The sequence below is a fragment of the Gracilinanus agilis genome, chromosome 5 (genome assembly GCF_016433145.1).
Source record: "Gracilinanus agilis isolate LMUSP501 chromosome 5, AgileGrace, whole genome shotgun sequence".
In the NCBI taxonomy this organism is placed as follows: domain Eukaryota; kingdom Metazoa; phylum Chordata; class Mammalia; order Didelphimorphia; family Didelphidae; genus Gracilinanus; species Gracilinanus agilis.
The window spans coordinates 273250694-273270625 of record NC_058134.1 but is presented as its reverse complement, the minus strand read 5'-3'; the positions used below and the strand labels follow the sequence as shown (position 1 = coordinate 273270625).

Genomic DNA, 19932 nt, shown 5'->3' with positions numbered 1-19932 from the left:
CATAACTGGTATATCTTCCTTCATGATGACATTTTTGCTATGGACATCCAAAGTGTTGTTCTGTGGAAAACTATAAAGTGCTTTTGAAGATATGAACTCTCCTCACATTCAGGAGCTGTTTTCCCAAAAAATTGTGTATGAATCTATAAAATTTTAAGTACTACAGGTGTTTCTGTTTTAGGGAATATTATGTAAATGTGTGTAAAGCCAGGCCTACTTTTATCTGACCTCTATCCTTTTTTAATATAGGACTTGGGTCAAGACAGCCTATGCCTGTATTTTCGTTTCGTTCATGGTGCTTCCAAATAATAGTGATCCAAGGACTATAAGAAGCAATATTTTTTTCCCCACGTGGCAATCATTTTCATTCAACTAAACTTTCAGTTGCCCTGAAACTAATGGCCATAGCCATCTGTGATTAAACTCTCAGCCTTATTTATACTTGTCACCTCTCTTCCACTCTCCACATCTTTTTCCCCAGCACTATGAGCTCCTTGTTGAGTTTTGTAGGAAGGGGGGAGCAATGGTAAAGATGGCAGAACCACTTGGAATGAATTAGGGAAGGGAAAGAAGCCAATCATGTTCAGAATTGTGGACTGCAAAAAGGAATTCTTTATTCCTTTTTTTAATTTAACAGGGGACCTGGAGATCCTCTTACCATAGACATGTGTAGGGATTAACCAGCCCATAGTGACAGGAAGTAGAAACCATAGAGACAGGAAGTGAGGTAGGAAAAGGTTATAAAAGGAGTCCGTTGCTGACAGTTGGGGCTGGCAGTTGCGGGGAAGTTGGCTGCTAGGAGTGTGTTGGGTTGGTGGTTGACATTTAGTTATTGGATATAAAGGTGGGCCTGAGCTTACTGAGAGGGCTTTTTTTTTTTTTTTTTTTTTTTTTTTTTTAATCACTTTAGCCTTTAGAGGGCTTTTTGACCTTTTTGGGGGTTGGAAGTTGTTTTTTGGGAAGTTGTTTTTTGATCTTCATTGACAGACCTAATTGGGGTTGGATTAAACACTGATTGGACTGATTGGACTAGGTTGGAACTTGGTGGGGTAGTTGTTATAGATATAGGCTTTTTTAGGTAGTGATTATAGGTAGTTGTAGGATAACTAATATAGACATTAGGAAATTTTCTTTCTCTACCTATTTCCTATATTTCTCTCCTTTACTATATTTACTTTACTATCTCTACTTTTACTATCTCTATTTTAATTGAACTAAATTGTTAATTGTTAAAAGCTGCTAAAAGTTTTCTTTTCTCTGGCTTAAAGGGATATTAATTTACAATTCTACATATATTCTCATTAAAACTTAAATTATTAAAAGCTGCTTTCTTATTTTGTCAAACCCCTATTTTAACTCTTACAGGACTAATCCCCCTCAGGTCAAAAGACCTGTACCAAATGAACTGAAATTGGCTGTTCCTTCCCTTATTCAGAATGTCAAGAGGATGTCTGAGCAAAATCTCAAGATTTGGGGCCAGGTACACTAATTCACATTGCTTTACCAAAACAAATCTACCACTTGGTGCTGAAAGAAAACAAACTTAGATGCAAATGTTTAACTGATTTTAGCAATCTTGGAAGAATTGGAGAGTAAAAATGAGCTTCCAGATAATCCCTCACCAAGTACTTTTTGTGCCAGGCTCTGAATCTGCCTCTGGCATTGGCATACAAGGACAAAGACAGTCCCTACCTTTGCAATAGAGACACAACAGAAATGGGGGGAAAGACAGGCCAGAAATAGGCTTCATAGAAAGTGGCATTGAATTTTGAGTTTTGAGATATGGATTCAAGCAGGGAAAATGGGTTCCAGGCATAAGGGGACAAATGGGGAAAGCACACAGGCTGAAAATGGATTACCTTGTTTGTGTGTATGAAGCCATTTGAACTGAAGTGTACTAGTGTACAACCAGAACCTGGATGGAGAGGTTGGGCTCCTGCTTTGGGGAAGTCACTGGACTTTATTATTTGGGGGGGGGGGGTGACACAGAGTTTTGCACTTTGGGAAAATTACCAGCAATTTTTTCAGGTTTGAATTCAAACAAAGAAAAAGCCTTTTGTGGTAAGGAGGCCCATTTGGAGGACCCAAAGGTGGTTGGTTATGTGAGAATGGAGAAGGGGATGGATTCCAAAGATGTTGGAGTCAGAATAGATATTGAGGATGACATCCTCTTTATGAAGTTATGTAATGAAAGAATAAGGATGCCTTTGATGCAAATAGGGAAATTTGGTGGGGAGCAAGAATAAGTGACTCAGTTTAGGTATGTCTAATATGAGATTGCTACAGGGACATTCAGGCGGTTTGATTGGAGCTCAGGAAAGACTGGGGCACTGAGCAAAGCCCTAGGGAAAACAATTAAAAGACTCCCTCCCCATAAGGAGTGTGTGTGGGTGCCTGTGAGAGAACTCAAGATCTGAGAGTTTGTCTCAGAGAAGGCACCAACATTGAGGTTTGAGGAGGTGGAGTGTGAAACCCTGAGGCTCTTGGCAGAAAGTTAGGATTTGAAGGAAGCTGGGACAGAATTAGATATGAGAGAGAGGAGCCTTCCACAAATGACTACAGTGGGGATCTTGAGTGTCTTCTGCTAGGAACAGTCAGCCAATGTCATCCTCTTGAAGAGAATACAGAAGCCAGTAAAGTGGAAGAAGTATGCAGAGATAGGAAGTAGGTTGTGAAGATGGGCTGGGGATTACTGAGTGTAAGGTGGTGCCTTGTGCAGACTCACTCTTTGACCACTTTGGCAGCTGAAAGAAGGTTGGCCTGGAGTATGGAGCCTGGCCAGAAGCTGTCCTATCCTGGTAGTCTGACAGGGAGGGATCTGATGTAGCTTCTAGATTCTCTCTTCTCAAAATAAGGGGGTTGGATTAGGTGGCCTGGAAGAACCCTTTCAGTTCTAAATCTATGAGGAGGGTAGCAGCTGGCAGAATGAATCACTTGGATTTTCCATAATTGTGAGAATATTTGGCTCATTCAAATTATTTGTGGGGAAAAAAATCATTTTTTCACAGGCACTTCTGGAAAACAAAAAAAATATTAGTGAATGATTTAAAGAGCTGCAGTAATAGAAACTTGATTCAGATAATTGCTTTAGAATTCAGAGAAGTGCCCCTTTCTTGGCTAACATGAAATCCATACCTACAGGACAGTTGGAGCTGGGATTGTACAATTTCCTAGTGTAAATAGCATTGCTTTGAGTAATAAATTTCCATCTAATTGATCTGATAAAAGGATTTAGTCAACAGTTTTTTGGAGCATGTACCTGCAAAATGGCTACTAATATGTCCTGGGAAATAAAAGCTCAAGGTGGGGTGGGGTGTAATTTACTCTACTACTTGGAAGAAACTTTTGTCAGGTGTCATTTAATTGATGTCTTCCATACATTTAGCAATTTGTCACAATATTTTCTTTTTCACATGTACCATTTTGTTAATATTACAGAATGAATTCATAACTGGGACTTTAGACACATAGCCCCATTGAAAGAGAGCCTTAGTCTTTTGTTTTAAAACTGTTACCTTTAGTCTTTTAAGTCAGGTTTGAAATCAGGACCTCCTGTTTCTAGTCTTAGCTTTCTCACTACACTGAGCCACCTTGCTCTGTCCTCTTAACCTTTTTTAAAGGATCTTCTTTAATTACTTTTTCCTGTCCTGAACCCCTTTATTAGTGTATGGTAGTAGTAATCTGTGGATTACTCAGGATCATGTTTTCAAATAATATTAAGTAAGATGGAATTACAAAGGAGAATAATTGTGTTGAAATTAAACTAATTATACAAAATCAAAAGTTCCCAGACCACAGCTTAAAGAGCCCCAGAAGGCGCCCCCCCTCTCCCCCCCGGACTTTTAGTCAAGGGATTTATTATCAATTGTCTGTCTTTTGACATCTGTATGATGAAAGTAATGATCCTTATACTCTGTCCCATGTGGATATTTTAGGGAATGTGCTTTTGTAAACTTTATGCAAATATGTAATTTTCATGCATTCTTATATTTGTAGACTTCATTGCTAATAAAAGGTCATTATATTTATGTCAAAAATAATTGAAAATTGTAAGAAATGAATAAGGTTTTTCTGTAGTAGAGTATGTGTGCATTATGTGTTATTACTAGAACCTCAAAAAATTTGTCAGAGTGGGCTTTACCAGATGGTTGGAATTCAGCAAAGAAAGGAATGAGTTGTGTCAGTTGTGTTTAAAATAGATTTGTGTTAGAAAACATCTTGATATCTATGCCTTAGGCTTGTGGACTTATGTCCAAAATAAGGATGGGTTTGGTAGGGCAAGAATTATTCTTGATATGTTTTCTCTTTCCTCATATAATAATAGGTAGCATTTATATAGTGCTTTAATGTTTGCAAAAATACTTTATAAATATCTCATTTTATCCTCACAGAAATTCTGGAAGATAGGTGCTATTATTTCTCCCATTTTGTTGCTGTTCAGTCATGTCTGACTCTTCATAACCCACTTAGGGTTTTCTTGGCAGATTGTTAGAGTGGTTTGCCATTTTCTTCCCTTCCTAATTTTACATGTTAGGAAACTGAGGCAAATAGATTCAGTGACTTGCCTGGGGTCATCAAGCTAGGAAGTGTCTGAGGCCATATTTGATTCATCTGGAGGAATTTTCCCTACTGCTGGATAGGCATTCTATCTACTGCACCACCTAGCTGTCCTATTCCCATTTTGCAGATGGGGAAACTGAAGCTGAGCTTTTAAATGTCTCCCCTAGTCACACCATTAGTGCCCGAGGTTTCTTCCTGACCTACCTGCTACCTGTGTTTGATTTTCAGGTCTTCCTCTTCTAGGTTCAGAACTTCCTAGTGATGATAATGGGAGGGTGCATACTTAACACCTCCCTTCATAAGTTCACCTGCAGGAACTTATAAAATGTATTACACAGGAATCTATTATTTTTGGGGGACAGCTTTGAGGAGGAGGTGCTGGGGTGACATTTCGCCGTCCTAGATCCCTTAATTCTCCTTTAACTGGGCTAGTGCTTGAGTTTAAGGAGCTAGTCCATACCTGATCAGAGTTTAAAGCACTAGATCTATACCTAATCAGTTTAAGCTACTAGTTTATACCTGGTCAGCTTTTAAGGCACTAGCTTTATACCTTTTGACAGTTTTAGCCCCTAGTCTAATCTTATCAGTTTAAGGCACTAGTCTATACCTGGTCAGAGGTTTTAAGGCCCTGGATCTGTAACATCACAGTTTAAGCCGCTTGTCTGTACCTGATGATAGTTTAAGGCACTGGTTTATCCATTTGTGGAAAGTCCCGAGGTTAAAGGCCATAGAAAGAATCCCCCAGGTGCTGCCCAGGGGAACGTGCAGGCGGGCCTGAGGGAAGAAGCTGCTTTATGAACCGCGAAGGTATCAGAGATTGTTCCAGCTCCCTGCGGTCCGCGTAGGTTCCCTCTGATCTTAAAGGTTCCTGTGTAGAGCTGACTGATTAGGAGGCCCTGAGTTGGAAGCGTTATTTTGTCGTGTGTTGGGGGGGGGGTACCCTCACCGCTCCCGACTCTCATTAAGCCCCAGTTAAGAGAAGGAAGTGGGCCCCGCCGCCCCGCCTTCCAGGCTCTTGGTTCTTGGGTACTCTCAGTGATCACTGCTTCTAAATCAGCCTGGAACCTGGACTCCCTGAGAGAGAGGGGGAGTGGAAGAGGTGTGTCAGTGTGGGATACCTATAGCTTGGCCCTGGGTGTTGTGGCGGGAGGGGCTGCATTTCCGCCAGACACACCGCCCACCTTAGCTCCACATGCGCAGCCCTTTCTTGGGGGCGTTCCCCCAGTCATACCAATCTGGGGAGGGGACGACGGGTAAGGAGGAGTTGTGCGAGGGGGAGGAGCCGAGCTACGCTACGTCGGGCGACCAGCCTGGAGGGCGGGACGACGCGCGCGCGCACGTGAACGCAATGGACGGTCACGTGGTTGCCCGGGCTCGGCTCGCCTAACAGGAAGTGTCCCGGAGCCGGAGGAGGTGGAGGCGGAGGCCCGCAGAAGCCTCGTCGTGTCCGAGACCCGGACCTGGTGAGTAAGGCGGCAATGTAGGGTTAGGCCGGACCTTGGAGCGCTCCCATGAATGAGGCCCCGGATGGGGCTGAGAAGGGAATGCTGAGTCAGGCCCTAGCCAGAGTGGGGGGCGGGGCTGGAGGCTCTGTTCTCCAGTCCACGGGACGGCTCCCCCTTCCCCCCCACCCCACGAGCCGTGGCGGGGTACTACGGGGCGTGCCCCACCCACCCCCTCCGAGTGCGGTCCAGCCCTGGAGCTCTGTCCCCACCCCCACCTTGGACCCCGCGGGCCACCCAGGGAAATTGAGAGCTTAAAGCGGACCTTGGTCATGAGGGTCCAGGCAGAATCTCCTTAGGGCGTATCGGGAACGTCACAGTCTCTGGAAGCCAGAGCAGCTTTTCATGTCGCATATAGGGTCTGTACTTGCACGTGTTCTCCTCGGGTCTCCCCCTAATTGGTCCTTTTGGCCCTTTCAGCTTCTCACTTGGGTGCTCCTACAGTCTGCCCGGCGCATTTACTCGTGGACCATGGGCATCTTTCTCCTGGAGCCCTCCCTCTAACCTCTTCCTACCTGTGGAGAACTGGCGTGTGCCGGAGGTGCTAGAGCCCCCGAGCCGGCCCACCTGGCAGGTACCGTCCGCCCCTGTCCGCCCCATCCCCCTTTCGGGGCTTTACAAACCCTGCCCATCCTGGCTATGCCACGCGAGAAGACAGGCTTGGCCATGGGAGAGTGCTGAATCACAGCTGCGCTGGTGGCACAGGGGACCTTTGAATTCTTTGCCAGGTGGTGTGTTGAAGGCTTGTTTCCTATGCCTGCTCTTTACATAACTTGCTGTTACTGTCACTCTACTATAGTGCCTAATGGTGTGTTAGATAGAACATAATAATGTACTCTAGTATAGAGCTTGACATAGAGCATAGATATGTACTGCTGAATATGCTATAGTGCCTATAACAGCTGCAGACTAAAAAGTATACTATATGTAACATACTTTATGGTATACTATAATTCTTATTAATACATTGTATGTAACATTCATATACTAGAGTATACTATAGTGTCTAATAATATAATAATTATATGCTGTATAGTAGACTATGTTATATAGTATACTACAGTATAGTGCCTAATAGTTTATATTGTGTATAACTTAGTCATAAATTAGACAGCATACCAAAAATAAGTTATATACTAAATAGAATAGTATGGTGCCCAATAGCATATTATATGTAATAGTTATATTCTGTATAGTATATTAAAGTATAATACCTAATAGTATGTTACATATAGTATGTTTTTCAATTGTGTCTGACACTTCCGTGACCCTATTGGGGTTTCTTCACAAAGACACGGAAATGGTTTGCCATTTCCTTCTCTGGCTCATTTTACAGATGAGTAAACTGAGGCAAACGGTCAAGTAACTTGCCTGAGGTCACCCAGCTTGTGTCTGAGGCCAGATTTGAATACAGGAAGATGAGTCTTCCTGATTCCAAGCCCAGTGCACTTTGACACTTTGTTTCTGTACTATATTCTGTACTTTAAAAAATAAACTAAATATTATATGCCATACTGCATATAGTATATACTATAGTATACTGCCTAATATATTTCAAGAACCTAATACTACTACTTGGTGATGATACTGAAAAGGGAGGGTTACTTTTCATAAAGCTGGAAGCAGAGTTTAAGTGAAAGATATCACCAGATTTTGAGCACCTTTTTATTTTCTAGTGGATGAATGAGGGGGAAATAGATTCTGGACATAGGAAGGCAATTTTATCCCCTCCCCTACCACTTCCAGCAAAACTTCACTTTCTATTAGATGTAGAGAAGGTGGCAGAAGCATGGCAGAAGATTGGCAGCATTCCAACATGGGATGAATGCTGTGCCTTCATGATTTTGTATATGGTATTCCTAACTTAATTCGCATTTATACCATTTTAGTATTAATTTCACTACCCTCATCTTTTTAGGCTTTTATCTTCTATTTTTTGAAGATTCCAGAAGTAAATGATTTTAAAAATTATTCTTCACAAAAATCTTGGCAAAGTGAGTTTGGAAGAAATATTCCTTTAACCTGTTTTATGGGGAAAAAAATCTAAGCGTAATTATGGTTTTCTCCGAAATTGCCATGTAATGTTAGAGCACATAGATTAGTGCCTTTGATAGGTTACTTTGAATCTGTATAGGCTGTCAAGATACCATAATTTAAAATATGCTTTAAATATATACATGTGTAATAGATACCTATGATACGTGTTGTAATCTTTTTCCCTCAGTATTTGAAGAGGATCTTCTAATCAAGCAGAAATGCAGAGTACTTCTAATCATCTGTGGCTCCTATCTGATATCCTAGGGCAAGGAGCTACTGCAAATGTTTTTCGTGGAAGACATAAGGTTAGTATGGAGAGAAAATTTTAGAATTTTAGAGTTTTATTCATTATTTTCAGTATGTAATTTATTTTTGTATAAATACTCTTAACAGGAAGCCTACTCATCCGAAAATGTAGCAATTTGGTTATTTCATTTAAAGTGGTATATCTTAGGGGGCAGCTAATTGGCTCAGTTGATTGAAAGTTAGGAGGTCCTGGCTTCCACTCTGATCTCAGACATTTCCTAACTGTCTAACCCTGGGCAAGTCACTTAACCCCCATTGCCTAGTCCTTACTACTCTTTTGTCTTGGAACCAATACACAGTAAGAGTCTAAAATGGAAGGTAAGGTTTGGGGGGGGGGGTGTTAAAGTGTTATATCTTAAATAATACTTGTTTTCTGAATGAAAGTGGGGACAAAAGTCTCCCTGAGAGGGGAGGGTTAATGGTGAAGGTTTTGGGGACATAAGATTGGATAGGTAGAGAATTTTTAAAATCAGGGTAGAAGTTTGGATTTCAGGCAATAAACAGTCTTTCATAGGTTGTTGAACTTCAGAGTGAAATAATGAAACTACTATTAGAAAACAGATTAGTTGGCAACAGCCTACAGAATGGATTGGAAGTAGAAAGAAATAGAGAGACCAATTGGGAAGATTTGTAGAGTAATCCTGAACAACTTGGAATATGTTAGGAAAATTAGGAAAGAAAATGATGTGATTCAAGAGATTTCAAAGGAAAAAATAATAGAATTTGGTGACATTAGATAAAAGGGATAAAAGAGAGGCAAGTATCAAAGAAAATAAAATATATATAGTGTATATAAACTGGAATCATTCTTTTTGTAAGTCAAACAATCCTTTTATATTGATAAAACTCACCACTCATTTGTCAGTTTTGAGTGTCTGGAATTGTGTACATAGGACTTCAAAAAAAAAACACAACATGATACTACTTGTCATAAAAACCTCTAGTGCTAGATTGTATTTTATTTATTTTTTTATTTTATTTATCCTGGGACTCCATTCTAGGAGCATAGGGCCACAACCAGTAGGCAATGGGTCACACAGTTGCTCAGGGTCACTCAGCTGGGAAGTGTCTGAGCCCGGACTTGAACCTAGGACCTTTCGTCTCTAGGCCTGGCTCTCAATCCACTGAGCTAACCCAGCTGCCCCTACTTTAGGTTGCAGTTTCTTTAGCAGATGTAGTTTTTACAGGGTGGGGTTGCTAGCCCCACGCCCAACCCTCCCTTTTCATCCGGGCTAGGGACCGTCCTTAGCCCAGGAGTGGTAAGGGTGGGCGATAGGGGTCAAGTGACTTGCCCAAGGTCACACAGCTGGAAGTGTCCGAGGCCGGACTTGAACCTAGGACCTCCAGTCTCTAGGCCTGGCTCTCAATCCACTGAGCCACCCAGCTGCCCTCCTTTTAGTCTTTAGTCTCCCTTTGTATTTAGAACCTTTTAAATAATCATCCCTTATATTTGGACTCTAGCCATTTTTATAGGGTCTGCTAAATGAAAATATGGACTGGTTGGTTTTTGAGGTTGGGCACAGTATGAGGGCTGGAGATATAAATACAAAAAGATGAACAGAGTAAACCATAATATATACACATAAAAACATATGCAGGATAAATATGAAAAGAACACATAGAAAATAGTTTGTTAGGAATGATGCTAATGGTTGGGGTTATTAGGAAAGTATTCATGTAAAAAATATTGCTTGAACTATGTCTTGAAAGAAAAAAAGATTTAAGGAGTAAAGTGCTACATTTTAGGGTATTGGCAGTGCAATGGCAGGGGGTTGAGATTTACTGTGCCATGTGTAAAAATCAGAGAGAAGACTATATCTTAAATCTTGGGGGATAGGTAGGTGAACACTTACAAACTGGACATTTCCTCAGGGAGGATTGGGGCTGGAATCACTTTTGTGGTTTACATAATGACAGCCTTACAGAATTCTAGCCAGGAAAAAAGGTGGTATCACTATATAAGAATGGAGGAAATTGAACGTTTAGCCTTTTGTAAGTCAGAGTTATTTTATAATAATATAATAAAGTATTTTATAATGAACTGGTTGACATTGGTTGTTGCTGCTTCAAAACTGACTTTGTGTATTTGCTCAAGTTCTTACAAATCAAGGCAAAGACATGACAGTGTCATAGAATTTGGTACTTATGTTGCTTCCTCTGCTTGAGGGCATTCAGTACCATAGAATTCACACTTCTGAAAGAAGCCCATTGCACTTTTGGACAGTTCTAATTGCTTAGAAATTCTTCCATATTTTGAGCCCTATAAACCGTTGTTTAAAATCTCCATAATTTCTGCCTGTTGTAAAATACTTCTACCTATGGGGACCAAAAAGCTCAAATCTGATATCTGAATCCTATGTCAGGCTTTCAGATATTTTGAAATTACATTTTCTTCCAATAAGTCTTTTCTTTGTGGGAACAGGCAATTTGTTGTAATGCTTTACTAAAGAGTTGCTAGGGGAAGGCTAGATGGTTCATTAGATTGAGAGCCAGGCCTAGAAACAGGACATCCTGGGTTTAAATCTGGCCTCAGATACATCCTAGGCGTGTGACCCTGGGCATGTCATTTAATCCCCATTTCCTAGCCCTTACTGCTCTTCTGCCTTGGAACCAATACACAGTATTAATACTAACATGGAAGGTAAAGGTTTAAAAAAAAAAAAAAGTCAGTAAGAGCCTTCATTTCCATAGGTAGGGGATAAAAGAAACCTTTTTTTGATATGCAGGGGATAATAAAAAAAAAAAAAAAGAAAAAAGAAAGAAAGAAAGAAAGGGGGCAGCTGGGTAGCTCATTGGATTGAGAGCCAGGCCTAGAGACGGGAGGTCCTAGGTTCAAATCTGGCCTCAGACACTTCCCAGCTGTGTGACCCTGGGCAAGTCACTTGACCCCCATTGCCTACCCTTACCACTCTTCCACCTATAAGTCAATACACAGAAGGTAAGGGTTTAAAATTAAAAAAACAAACAAACGATTAATAGCTCTGTGTGTAGAAAATGTAGGTTGCTCTCCTTTTGAGAAGGTGGAATGACTGGAGCAACACCATTTTCTTCTCTTGATTACCAGAGAGAAGGAAATGTTCCATTCAAGAATGGGAAAAAATACTTTTAAGAAGAAACAGAAGAATCAAAGTCCTGAACCACTGTTAGGGGGTTAGAGAGTAAAGGGATGTTGCCCCCAAAAAGAAGGAAACAAGGAACACTGAACCAGTACAATTATGTAATAGTTTGATGCTTTCCTGATTGAAGGTAGAACTGGATGCTCTGAAGGAAAAGCAGAAAGAACAATTATGAGAGAGCTTGTAGATGTCACCAGAGAGAAGTATATCTGCTGGCTACAAGAAAAAAAACGTGGTTATTGGCCTATTGCTGAGGGTCTTTTGTCAGCTTAATACAGTAGGGCCCTTGTGTCCACAGGGTAGTTTTCAAGTTCTAATTTGGATAGTGGAAACTTTAGATGTAAGTGAACACTTGCTGACTCCTACATATTTTTTATACATACACACTCTCCCCCACTTCCCAACTCTTCTCTCCCTCATTTTGGCACACTGAGGCTTCTCCCTTCCCTCCCCCCACCATTTAATAAAAATAAAAGCAGAAGCAGAGGAAATTACCATGGAGCAGACCAGTAGGTGGATTTCAGATGCTTCAGGTTGCTAGAGGATAACTGAAAACATAAATGAAACTGAATATGGGGATTCTGTCTTATTCTTTTGCCCAGATACTTACCTGGTATGTAACTAGGTCCTCATAAGACTTGTCATATCTGACAACCAATACCCATTCCTGGTGATTAAAGAAGGAACATGTGATTCTGCTAGAAGAAACCTGTGAAGCATCTCTAGGGATCATAAAGTACTCAGCAGTAAATTGAACACTGTAGAAATAAAAATGAAAATAATTTCATCCGTTGCTGTTGATTTGAAGGGGTAGTAGGGAAAGCTAGATGGTGCAGTAAATAGAGTGCTGGGCCTGGAGTCAGGAAAACTCTTTTTGAGTTTAAATCTGACCTCAGACACTTAATAACTAGATGATTCTGGCCAAGTCACTTAACCATGTTGGCCTCAGTTTCCTCATCTGGAAAATGAACTAGAGAAGGAAATGGCCAACCCCTCCATTACCTTTCCCAAGAAAACCCCATCTAGAGTCATGAAAATTCAAACATGACTGGAGATAACTGAACAGCAACATAATTAATTGAAGGTATAGACTTTAAAGAGAACAGAAGATATGGAAAAAGTAGCTGGTGTTAAAATAAGACTTGGATTGTATGTCTGTGGCTTAAGGTAAGGTATGGGAGGGAGAATATCCAAGAGTCACAAGAGAAAATTGGAAATTTACAGAACTGATCAAAAGGACTTGGATATGAATATTGAAGAGGAGAGAGAAATCAGTACCTATAAAATGCCAAGGCAATTGTTTTAGAGCCATGTTGGCAAAGATGTCACACACATGCCCCAGTGTGTCGAAGGGGACTCCTCAGTCCTCCCTCTCCATTGCATCTAAGGACATTTTTTGCATGCTCTGCCCTTCTGCCGGACAGCCCAACTCCCCAACTCAAGCACTTCCTCCTCTACTCTCTGTGGTAATGCCCTGTCTGAGATAATGTGGGAGACTCAGACAGCTTAAAGGCACAGTTTGGGCATGTGATCTCTAAAAGGTTCACCAAGGCTGCTATAGAGAATAATATGTAACATTAGAAAGAATAGAGACGCAGATTCAAGGGAAATAATATTCAGGTATTAGGGGAGTAATGATACATCCTAAAATGGATTTCCTACCATAATTCTGGGTGGATTTCTCTACTTCACTGCTCATTATTGATAACCTCATTTGCCCCCATAGTTCAATTATCTCTAATCAAATGATGACCAGATTTATATATTCACATTAGACTTCTTCCTGAAGTCACCAACTGCCTGTTGGATATTTTAAGCTAGAGTTCTCCTAAGCACTGCCAACAGAACTTACTATCTTGGCCACCAAATTTATTGCTCTTGTGACCTTTCTCAGTCTGTTGACCACCCCCTTCTGATCAATGTGGTTCACAAGCTAAGAGTTCATCTCATTTCACAATGTTTTTACATTATGTCCCCTTTTCTTGACTTGGCCACAAACTTTTCATAATCTCTGTCTTGGATCTTTCCCTTCTCTGTTAATTCACAAAACTTTCCAAATGATTTTTTTTTCTACCTATGAGACCAGAAAGATGGTGGTGCCTTCAGCAAGAATAAGAAAGTTTAGATATGGGGAGGATTTAGGGAGAAAGATAAGTTCAGTTGGGGAAATACTATGTTTATGTTTAAGTATTTGGGGGATATCCAGTTTGAAATGTCCAATAGTTGTTTGATGGTGTAGTTCTCCTGCTTGGGGAGACACTTGGACTTTCAAGGATGTCATCTCCATAGAGGTGACATTTAAATTTATAGGAGCTTATGTCGTTACCAAGATTGTGTAGAGGGAGAAGAGACCCAGGAACAAAACCTTTAGGAACATTCACTGGTAGAGGGCATAATATTAAGAATAACCCCAAAAGAACCTGAGAAAGAACAATGAGATAGGTAGGAAAAGAACCAAGAAAGAAAGTCATGAAAACACAGAGAAGAAAGAGTATTATAGAGTATTCAGGAGATGAGAGTGGTTATCACTGTCAAATGCAGCAGAGATATCCAGGGATGAGGACCAAGAAAGAACTATGTGACAATTAAGTTTTACATGTGCATTTGATCAAGACCTATTTCCATATTATTATTTGTACTAGAGTGATTGTGATAGGGAGACCAAAGTTCACTACTAAGCTGGTAACAGTCAAGAATGGCAGTTGGCCAACGGTCACCCAGCTCACCACTAGGCCAGGGTCTATGGAACCAGCATGCAAGGTAAAGGTTTTAAACAGTTTAGTTGTGAATAACTAAATAAAAGATGGGATAGGGGATTCTGCACTTGAAAACCTAAAGGGCAAACCACAGGGCAAAGGGCAGGACTTGACTAATCTAATTGACCTAAGTCATACAGGGCCCAAAGGAGCAATACTGGAGTCACTGGGAAGGCCAACACAGCTAAAGGGCCTTAGGGTGGCTTTGAGGGTTCTCAATGATCACAGGATGCCAAGAGCCAAGGTGGTCCAAGTTACCCAAGTAGAGAGAGTGTGCTTGAGATGCTGTCCACCAGATCCCAAACCCCTTTTCCACTTGGAGCAGCTCTGCAGGTCTTGTTCACTTGCTGAAAGCCTCCACCTCTCAGGATTCCAGGGAATCTGGATGCAGGGTTTCCTTAACTCTGAGATCTCCCAGGACTAGCAACAGTTTGTGCCCACCACTAATGGAATCTTTCTCAGAGCACAAGCCCTACTTCCTGCTCCTTCATTCCATCTTGGAATCCTCCAGCCCTTCCTGCTAGGTCCAACACTATTGCTAAATAAATTACTAAATAAACCCTCACAATATCCCCAATCGAAGGGCATCCCCTCATTTTCTAATTTTTTTTTGCCACCACAAAGAGCATGGCTATAAATATTTTTTGTATAAGTCTTTTCCCTTGTTATCTCTTTGGGGTACAAACCCAGCAGTGGTATGGCTGGATTAAAGGGCAGGAAGTCTTTTAAAGACCTTTGGCCATAGTTCCATATTGCCTTCGAGAATGATTGGATCAATTCACAACTCCACCAGCAATGCATTCATGTCCCAATTTTGCCACATCCCCTCCAACATTTATTACTTTCCTTTGCTGTCATATTAGCCAATCTGCCAGGTGTGAGATGGTACTTCAGGGTTGTTTTGATTTGCATTTCTCTAATTATAAGATTTAGAACACTTTTTCGTGTGCTTATTGATAGTTTTGATTTCTTTATTTGAAAATTGCCTATTCATGTCCCTTTCCCATTTGGGGAATGGCTTGATTTTTTTTTTTTTTTGTACAATTGATTAAACTCCCTATAAATTTGAATAATTAGACCTTTGTCAGAGGTTTTTGTTATAAAGATTTTTTTCCCAGTTTGCTTCCCTTCTAATTTTGGTTGCATTGGTTTTGTTTGTACAAAAACTTCTTAATTTAATGTAATCAAAATTATTCATTTTATATTTTGTAATATTCTTTATCTCTTGCTTGGTCTTAAAGTCTTTCCTTTCCCATAGATCTGACAGGTTTACTATTCTATGTTCACCTAATTTACTTATGGTTTCTTTCTTTATATTTGTCCATTCTGAATTTATCTTGGTTTAGGGTGTGAGATGTTTATCTAAACCTAATCTCTCTCATACTGTTTTCCAATTTTCCTAGGAAGTTTTTGTCAGATAGTGGGTTTTTGTCCTCAAAGCTGAGATCTTTGGGTTTATTGTACACTGTCTTGCTGAGATCATTTACCCCAAGTCTGTTCCATTGATCCTCTCTCTGTCTGTTAGCCAGTACCATATTGTTTTGATGACACTGTTTTAAGTACAGTTTAAGATCTTGTACTGCTCAGTGGATTGAGAGTCAGACCTAGAGACAGGAGGTCTTAGGTTCAAATCTAGCCTCAGACACTTCCCAGCTGTGTGACCCTGGGCAAGTCACTTGACCCCCATTGCCCACCCTTACCACTCTTCCACCTATGAGCCAATACACAGAAGTTAAGGGTTTAAAAAAAATAAAAAATAAAACAAACAAAAAAAAAGATCTGGTACTGCTAGGTCCCCCTCCTTCATGGTTTTTTCCTTGATATTCTTGATCTTTTGTTCTTACAAATGAACTTTGTTATAATTTTTTCTAATTCAGTAAAAAAGTTTCTTGGTAGCAAAACATTTTTTAAAGGCTATCATGGAGGCTGTTTTGGTCGTCAGTTTGGAAGGTCTCTCCTTTGTTGATTGAATTATCTGTGAATTTTGTACATTTTGAAGGCATATTTGAATGTATGTTAAAAAATCTATTGTAAGGATTCTTATTTGTGTGTGTCAGGGATCCTTTGGCTGTCAGTCTAGTGAAGCCAATGGACCCTTTGTCAGAAAAATGTTTGTAAATATGTAAAATAAATAGAGGATTACAAAAAAAAATTAGATTATAACATGGTTTTCTCAGAGTATTTTAAAAAATAAGCCACAGACACCAAGTTAAGAACCCCTGCTCATTCAGTTGCTATTGGCAGTTAAGGTTTCGTTTGAGGTGAAATAGATGAGTTTCATTTTCTGTTTTCTTGTGATTCAATATTTATTTAGAGTAGAAACTCTTACCTTGTCATAAATTGCCATCTGCACCAGGATCATAGGTTTAATATGTTTACCAAAAGCAGTCCAAACTAGGCATACAAGATCAAACTTGAGTAACCATTGAATAGAAAAGAAACCCTGACTGATTAACTGAAGCTTTTTAAAAATACAAGTTGTAGTCCTATAGAAGTGGCCTAATCTGAAAATTAAAACTTTCTACAAGATGAAGACATAAATTAATATTAGTTGTAGTTATTTAACCTGGAAAAGAGAAGACTTTGTAGGGGAGACATATGATGACTGTTTTCATATATTTGAATGAATGACTGTCATGTGGAAGAGATGAGATTTGTTTTAGTTAGCTTCTAAAGGCAGAACAAGGAAGTGCAAATTAGAGAAGCAAATTATGGCACAATTTGAGGAAGAATGTTGTTACCATTAAAGCTGCTGCAAAAAGAGATGGATTTTCATGAAATGTAATGAGTTTCCCTCCACTGAAAGATCTTCAGGTAGGGCCTGAATGATGACTTGAAAATTACTGCTCAGTTGTAGTCGGACTCTTATGATTTCCAAGATCCCTTATAATTCTGGAATTTTATGATTCTCATTCATTGTTACTTTGGGTATTTTGGTCTGCTGCTTTCCAAACAGCTCATTGTGATTTTTGTGTGTTTTTTTAAAGTACATTTTTAGTGATATCATTTTCTAGCATATCCCCCTTTTCCATAAAGTTTTCTCTTATAACAAAGAATAAAAATGGAGCGGCGGGGAGGGGTGGTGGGCGGCAGCAGGGGAACAGTTAAACAAAACTAACCAATATATAGAAGCCTGACATTATAACCATTATTCCTCACTGATAGTCTCTAAGTTTTGCAAAAAAAAAAAAAAAAAAAAAAGTGGTTAAGGGGAGGTACCTTCTCTTCTTGAGGGTCAAATTCATATGAATTTTACTCTGCTTCTCTGTATCAATCATTCCTTTTTTCTCATCTAGTATATATATTTCTCATATGTATTTCTAATGTAATATTCCATTCAATTAACATACTACAATTTCTTTTGCTATCTTCAATGTTGTTTTTTATATTGATTGATTTTCTTGTGCTATGTTTCAGTATGTATGAATTTACTCAGAGTGAGAGCATGAAGTTTCTGATGGTACAAAAGCTACTAGTATCCCACACTAGCTACAGGGTGCTTTCAATTATATTAAGCATGTCATACTTAAAAGTAGATTTTGATAAGTCTTTATTGTGAGTAAATTACCTTCTGAGCTATGATAGTTATGATAGAAACTAGGAGTGTTTATGTCCCATTAGCGAAGAATCTTATAGTTTTTAAATGTAAATGTATTTTGGCCTTTGTGCCAAATTCATGAAGACATGATATTTGTGATTATTTTAATTTTTGGTGTAATATTTTTAATTAAATGTTTTCTCTTTAGAAAACTGGTGATTTATTTGCTGTCAAAGTATTTAATAGCATAAGTTTCCTTCGTCCTGTGGATGTTCAGATGAGAGAATTTGAAGTCTTAAAAAAATTAAACCACAAGAATATTGTCAAATTGTTTGCTATTGAGGAGGAGGTAAGTATTTGTTGTATTTTAATCAACCATATCTTTTGTAAGTTCTGAGTATTAGTAGGTATATCTTAATATGTTTTATAATTTTAATACTATTTCTAGAATACATTACAGTTTACAGAGTACTTTCAGTTTATCTTCACTGCAGTATTTTGAGGCAGGCATTAACTCTAATTGATAGCCTGAGGGTCTAAAGGTAAATGACTGCCTACGGTCACACAGCTTATATAGAGGGCAGAATCCAGTCTTCTGACTTCTGTCTCAGTCCTCTTTCCACTAAGTACAGGGGAAAGTCAGTTAAGTACAAGAAGCCCATGGAGGAGATAAGAGGAATAAGCATGAGAACAAAATTTGAAGATGGGAAGAAAATGAGAAGAATAGGACTTAGTAAAGGAAACTAACAGAAAGGGGGATAATTTTATGTTTTTTAAAATTATTATGAACTTGACAGACATCAACAAACACTAGTATTTCCTTATTCAAGGAACAGAAGAAAAGATTGTATAGGAAAGCATTGTTCTTTTATGCAAATGTAGTTTTTTCAAAGCATATACAAATATACTTTAAAATATATATATACATATATTTACTATTTTTAAAGCATATTTAACTTTTAAAATACATGTGTATATGCAGTTCTCACTTTACTAAGTGAATCATTCCACAGAATTCTTATCAACATGAGGAAGTAAGGGAGACAAGAAGGGACCAGCTGTTGGAGGGAGAGATCAGGCACATTTTCAAGGACATGTGGAGGCTAGAGAGAGAAGCAAGAGGAGGGACCTGTGGAGGCCAAGGCCAGCCACACGGTGGCTTGGCCAGAATTGAGAGGAAGAACATTCGTGAGGCCTGACTCAGACATAGGACAGGATGGATGACACATGGAAGCCAGGGACAGACAGATCTACATTTGACCCTGCTATGACTTGCTCTGATTGCCCAGGTAGGTTCTGCCTCCTTGTGCAGTTACTTACAGGGGAAGGTTCTGTCCACTGGTTCTGTTCTGCAATCTATTTTCAGACTCATAGTACTAGAGATTATAATCACTTGTAAACCTTCCTTGGTCATCCTTGTTTGGAATATCTGCTTGCTTCAGACTTTAGATCCATTTAACAGAACTGACTCTGGCTTCACTGGTGTTACCCACTCTCAGATGTCCAAGCTCACTTACTGGTAACTCCAAGTCCTTGAGATATAGAATTGTTTACCCTGGGTTGCACTAGTGTCCTAGGACCCTTGCTCTCACCTCTTCTTGCTGGTGCTTAATGTTTGCATATTTGTGTTGTGCACATGAAGGTCCAGAATGGATGGAGGAGCTTGGTTTCTTTGTAGCACCTAGAATTTTAACCAATAAATAAAAGCTACACACACAATGGTGTGCCTCTACTTGCACCAGACATCATGAACAAGAAGTTGAAAATATTTCAGTATATTCAATATCATACAGTAACCTCATATCATTTAATCAGTAGTTTCACAATTTTCATAAGTGATAGCCAGATAGTTTTAGTTGAAGCCTCATGATATTACAACATATGATCAGCAGGGCTGATAAAAAACCCAAATTTTCCAAATATAGACATATTTTTTCTTTTCACCTTCTTTTATAAGTTCAGTTCATAATCTACAGCATCCAGATTAAAGAGAAGCTGCTTTAAATAAGACTCTGCTAATCAGATAATAATTTAGTCAAATGTATTCCCAAATTACCTTATGTAGAAAATTATTCCTCCAATCACACATGGCTTTAATACAGCTAAACAAATTTAGA

The 19932-nt window shown here is 39.4% G+C and overlaps 1 protein-coding gene across 1 annotated transcript in view; it reads left to right on the top strand.

Annotated features, from left to right (window-relative positions):
- Positions 1 to 5973: 5973 nt before the first annotated feature.
- TBK1 (TANK binding kinase 1) overlaps positions 5974 to 19932 on the top strand; it is a 55254-nt gene continuing 41295 nt past the window's right edge. The window contains exons 1-4 of the mRNA XM_044679321.1: positions 5974 to 6023; positions 6483 to 6636; positions 8287 to 8404; positions 18024 to 18164. Of these exons, the coding sequence (XP_044535256.1) occupies positions 8318 to 8404; positions 18024 to 18164 (228 nt within the window). The 5' untranslated portion in view covers positions 5974 to 6023; positions 6483 to 6636; positions 8287 to 8317. The remainder of the gene's footprint in view (positions 6024 to 6482; positions 6637 to 8286; positions 8405 to 18023; positions 18165 to 19932) is intronic.